At 31.7% G+C, this 5965-nt stretch overlaps 1 protein-coding gene across 2 annotated transcripts in view; it reads right to left on the bottom strand.

The window, feature by feature from the left end:
- LOC106469102 (zinc finger protein 436-like) overlaps positions 1-5397 on the bottom strand; it is a 64182-nt gene extending 58785 nt beyond the window's left edge. The window contains exons 1-2 of one of the 2 annotated variants that reach the window (XM_022397516.1): positions 4675-5397; positions 2142-2328 (exon numbers count right to left, since the gene is read on the bottom strand). In XM_022397516.1, the coding sequence (XP_022253224.1) occupies positions 2142-2328; positions 4675-5166 (679 nt within the window). In that variant the 5' untranslated portion in view covers positions 5167-5397. The remainder of the gene's footprint in view (positions 1-2141; positions 2329-4674) is intronic. The other variant, XM_022397517.1, reaches the window with a different exon arrangement.
- Between the last annotated feature and the right edge of the window lie 568 nt (positions 5398-5965).

Genomic DNA, 5965 nt, shown 5'->3' on the forward strand with positions numbered 1-5965 from the left:
AAGTACCTTGCTCTATAAAACACTTGTCTTACTCGGAAAATAACTAAACATTCATGTACCTTGTTCTATAAAACACTTGTCTAACTCGGAAAATAACTAAACATTCAAGTACCTTGCTCTATAAAACACTTGTCTTACTCGGAAAATAACTAAACATTCATGTACCTTGTTCTATAAAACACTTGTCTAACTCGGAAAATAACTAAACATTCAAGTACCTTGCTCTATAAAACACTTGTCTTACTCGGAAAATAACTAAACATTCATGTACCTTGTTCTATAAAACACTTGTCTAACTCGGAAAATAACTAAACATTCAAGTACCTTGCTCAATAAAACACTTGTCTAACTCTGAAAATAACAACAATCAAGTACCTTGCTCTATAAAACACTTGTCTTACTCGGAAAATAACTAAACATTCATGTACCTTGTTCTATAAAACACTTGTCTAACTCGGAAAATAACTAAACAGTCAAGTACCTTGCTCTATAAAACACTTGTCTAACTCAGAAACTAACTATACAATCAAGTAGCTATCTGTATGAAACACTTGTCGATCTCGTAAACTAACTTAATATTGAAGTACCTCACTGTATAAAACACTTGTCTGACTCAGAAACTATCTAAGCATTCAAGTACCTTGCCATATAAAACACTTGTTTAACGGAGAAACTAACTAAACATATAAGTACCTCGTTGTATAGATCACTTGTCTAACTTAGAAGTCAGTGCTTCTCAACCTTTTCCAATATCATTCACCCTCCTGTAAGTTTTTCACAACAACTCACTCACCCCAGTTTGAAGAAGAACAGAAAATACTAAATTAAAATGAAAATTCTTTATTATGACTTAAATATACATCAAACTACAACTAGAATGAATCCAACAAAAAATTAATATATTTATCAAACTACAGCTAGAATAAATAATAACTAATGACTTTTTTGCTCATGAATTTGTTGTAATTGGTAATTTTCATTCACCCTTATCCAGATCTTATTAATTCCTGTGTGAACCATTCACCCAATATTTAGGGTCAAGTACTTCTCCGTATAAAACACTTGTCTAACTCAGAAACTACAGATAATGTAGTTTTTGGATATTTGAACAGATCCACCGCAACATGAGGAAGAACAGAACTTAGTTTGAGTTGGTAATGTAAAAGATATAGAAATGTGTAATATTAGTATTTTACAGTTTGTATTAGAAACCCCTTTCCCTGTCAGTTAAGGAATTTAAAGATGAATAGATAACATGTATGCATGTCAAGAATGTTTACACTGTGTAAGGAATCTATTCCTTCAAGTGTGATGTGTGAATACATTGTGTTTATTCTCTTATTAAAAAGACTCAAACAATATTTGCATTATCTCTGTAGAATGGAAGCAAACATACCCCACATGATAATAGCCTGATACATAGTGTTTAGTTAAATGTTATGTTTTTCCCACATCACCTATTCTTTTGTTTGCATACAATGTTGACAACTGTTGGAGGTTATGTAGTTTTTATTCTATTGCTTACCGTATTTTTCGGAATATAAGACGCACCGGTGTACAAGATGCACCCTTATTTTGAAGACAAAGTTTTAGGGATAAAAAGCTACAGTTTTTCAGAATATAAGACGCACTGGTGTACAAGATGCACCCTTATTTTGAAGTCAAAGTTTTAGGATAAAAAGCTACAGTCGCATTTGAAAGATTTTTATTGAACAAAAATTCAATTTGATATTTTAAAAATTAGTATATATTGTTCTAAACACAAAAGAGCTCAAAACATGAAAATAAGAAAATACCGTAAATCAAAAAAGGTTTACTGTTATTTAGTTTGGTTTAAAACCTACAAAATCTTCATTGCTTTCACTGTAATTTATTTTTTATTATTTAGGGAGCATTATAAATAGTTATGTTTTTAAAGGAAAAAACTACTATTGTTATAAATAACACATTCAATTGAACTAAACTATGCATGCCTATTTAAATATATTTACACATGGCTTGTGTATATCGCATATATACATATATATTATTCATACCTTCGGTGTATAGGACGCAAGCAGATTCTGACATCAAATTTTGGGGTAAAAAAGTGCGTCTTATACACAGAAAAATATGGTACTTATTAACATGTTTATACTCACCTGATAAAGCTTCTAACCCAGAATTAATTTGTTGAAACTCCTCTTTTGGTTCTTTTTCATTTTTTAAATTCACAACATCATGTTTTGAACAATCTTGAACTTCATCATCACTGTCACTGAACCTAGACATAATGCTATCTTGTCGTGAATCACCAGATTGCTCCATATTTATTCTTACATGTGGTTTCTAAAATATAAATAATAAGTTTATGGTATCAATGATAAATAGTTAATACTATCATTTATAAAACCTCCTCAGTTCATTATCTTTAAAATATCATCACTTCAAACCTTATAAAGATGGTTGAGTATGTTATACTTAAACGACTTGGAACCTACAAATTGGCAAGTCACATGACTACCACATATAACCAATAAAGTTGTGGGAGAATGGCCCATATTAGAACTACATTTTAACACTATTTACATATTATGCTGCCACTGAAAACTTTTTGCCTTTGGGAAGGATACATAACAGCTCTTTCCAATGCAAAATATTCACACAGTCAAATCACAAAGATGGAGGATTTAGAATTTCCAAGATAGGGATATCTCTTGTATCTGAAAATGGAATATGGATTAATTTGGAGCACCAGGACCATCTAGAAAGAGGCTGCAAGAAGTTGTATCTCAATCAAAATAAGCAAAGTGCAACATTTTGTAGCAGTTGTGAAACTATGAACACAAATGTCAGTAGCAAAAGCATTTTTATATGAACCAGGCAACACTACACAACAAAATTAAGAATGATCTCTATCTTCAAAAGTGAAAAAAATTATGCTCAATCAAGTTGCTTATAAAATATATCCATTCAACCATCGTATACCTCAAGCACTTGGTAAATGAAAACTATATTCACATTACTCTGTAAGAAGCATACCAGTTAAGTTGCCAGACATAGAATCTTGGATACTGTCATCCACATTAACTAGATGAATTTTGGAAAGCTACAGAGAGAAGTGGTGTGCTTGGAACATGACACCTATTTGGCAGAGACTACTGTCAAGGTGCATAGTTGTCAGATAAAGTGTGACTGGATGTGGATGTGTACTAAATCCCTGTAATCACAGAAATCTTGTCCTGAGAATTTTTGCTCATTATACCACACTAATTACCTTGGTATTAAAAAACAAACTTTTCTGGTTATATTAATTACAAGCTCAAGTAGTGTAAAATAAATTGTAATAAGTCCTCATTAGGAATTTGTGTGTTCAGATGAAAACGAAGTTTCACAATAAAAAGGATAACAATACTTAAGATAAACAACATTGTTTATTTATAAAACAAGTGGACATAATTATTTCAGCATCCAACAGATTCCATCTTCAGTATCTTAAGCAAAATAAAAGAACTAGGTCATTCCTAAGTAACTAACTAAAATACATTGCTATAATAACAGTAATTTAATCAAAACTACAACAACATAAAAATTAACTGAGTAACAAAGAAAATACTGTACATATTAGAAAATATGCAATTTAAACAAAAACTGCATGTTGTTCAGTGTTGGTAAAAGTTGTTTGATGTGGAGGGTTTCTTTAATCAATAATTCCAGATCAAACAACTTTAGGAATATCCTCCTGACAGATGTGAAATTAGGCCTCACATAATAATGTGAAATAAACTTGAAGCACTTCTGCCAACATCATGATTTTTCTTAATGTACAATGTTTTTCATATCAATAAACAGTGCTTCTCTAACCATTATAAGCTTTTTCCTGAATATATGATATGAAATAAAATGGGTTAAAACAAATAAACTACTACAGGTGATAAATAAAACTTAAATTTAGAAAATTATACTATCACAGATGTTTGTTTTTGCTATACTATGATGTAAAAAAATAATAAAGTAGTATTAAGAAGACTATGTATCTGAGTAACAAGCATTGTTTTACTTTTATGCATTTTTTGCTCACAGTAATTTATTGCTTTCCCTCCAGTAGAAAACTAAGTACATCAAATTTTGTACAATTTTATAAGAAGCATGTGACTGCTTGATTAACATTTTATTCTTCAAAAAAAAAAAAGAGATTAACATTATTCACATGGGACGAAATTTATAGCCGTCAGTGTGGTCACATGGAAGATAATATAGTAAATATTTAAGTAAATTCTAGTCAATATTTGTTTTTTCAAGTAATGTAGATCTAATACGAGCTGATAGACTTCCGATACTGTGTTCTTCGCATGCTCCGATTTGTATACATACAACTAAGTGTACATTAGGACTGGAAAAGCAATCATAGCTGGGGTCACATTTCGACACTCGATATTGTAGATCTAGCATTTTTTATGTTGCATATTGACATGTCAAATGAAATTTCTTTTTAAAAAAAGTGCTAAAAACATGAAAAATGAATAAAATAGGCACTTGTTTGTCCATGCCCTTTTTTTTTGGTAAATAATAGCTGAACGTAAAATTTCAAAAACATTTTTCGTTTTAGCAGATCTACTAGTGTGTTTATTAAACCTGAATGATTACTAACAATTCTATATCGCGCTTAAAACATTCGCTAAAACTTGAGCTTACCCTCTTTACTTCTCGTTTTCGAACAGCTGATTGGACACGATTATCATCTCTGCTATCGGTCTGTGAACAAGTTCGTAATATGCCACTGTCTTGAGCCTGGCTGCTGATCACTGTGCTTGATGGATCATCCTCGAACTTCGGATACACACAAGGCACTGCATCTTTCTTTAGCACCAGCTTTTTTGCAAATCCCATATCAAATTGTAGTTTATTTTCGAAGTCTGATTCCAAAAAGTGTCCACTACATACATGGCAACTTTCGGTCGAACTCCATTTATCACGAGTTCTTGATACGAACTTTGTCCAGGCAATGTGACGTTTTCTGTCTGACTTAGGTGGAAACTCGTGCAGAGATATCTCCTTTTCCTTGGGAATATTCCCACATCCATAAACAACACAGCGAAAAACCATAGTTGTGTGCTCACGAATAACTGTATTCAAAATGTCCGTCAAATTAAATTTGTGAAAAAAACAAAAACGAATTGTTTTCATATAAACATACCGACAATTTTCCACGTACAAAATGGCGCACAGCGAGGAAACCGACCGCGACTGGCCTTGTTTACCTTGAGTGACGTCACTCGCATCTGACTAATTTTCCAAACAAGCGATCGCAAAGGCTGGCTAATGAATGGGTAATGAAGAAAAACTTTAATATAAGTTTAACATAACAGCAAATGTACAACGTTTCGACAAGGTTTTGTCATCATCAAGGCTGGCTGTTGCACAAACTTTCGGAGCTCACAGGATCGGGTCGGGGGTAAACTATCGGAAAAATGTCTTGACCGTAATTTTTAACTTATATTTCTATGGCACTTAAATATAAATACAAACGTATTGTGTTTTTAACTGTCCAGCATTTTTAATTCTCTAACTTATTGTTGTAAGTATTGAAAATAATGACAAGGAAAAAATTACTGTACAAAGAAAACAGCAACTTAGTTTTTTATTAATTTGCTATAAAGTGCTGTTTTTTTCATTTCCACTTCTCACCTTCCAAAATTACATTTTACTCTTCATCAGGCAAAGATAAATTTTCATACTTCAGTACTTCCATCATTAAGTTCACTATCCTTTATTTATCTGAAGCTTGTAATTTGACTACAAAAAACAGGAATTAAATATTTTATCTTTCTACATTATAAACTAGAACATTATTATTGACAACACCCACTGCTAATTATTTTTTTCCTCCTCCTTTTTGAACTGTTGAATAGAAGAACTTAAACTAGCTGGCACATATAGCTTAAAGGTAGTGTTACGTCTCCGTTTGTTAATTAACTTTCCGTAA

This window comes from Limulus polyphemus, unplaced genomic scaffold, assembly GCF_000517525.1.
Source record: "Limulus polyphemus unplaced genomic scaffold, Limulus_polyphemus-2.1.2 Scaffold3304, whole genome shotgun sequence".
NCBI classification, from domain to species: Eukaryota; Metazoa; Arthropoda; class Merostomata; order Xiphosura; family Limulidae; genus Limulus; species Limulus polyphemus.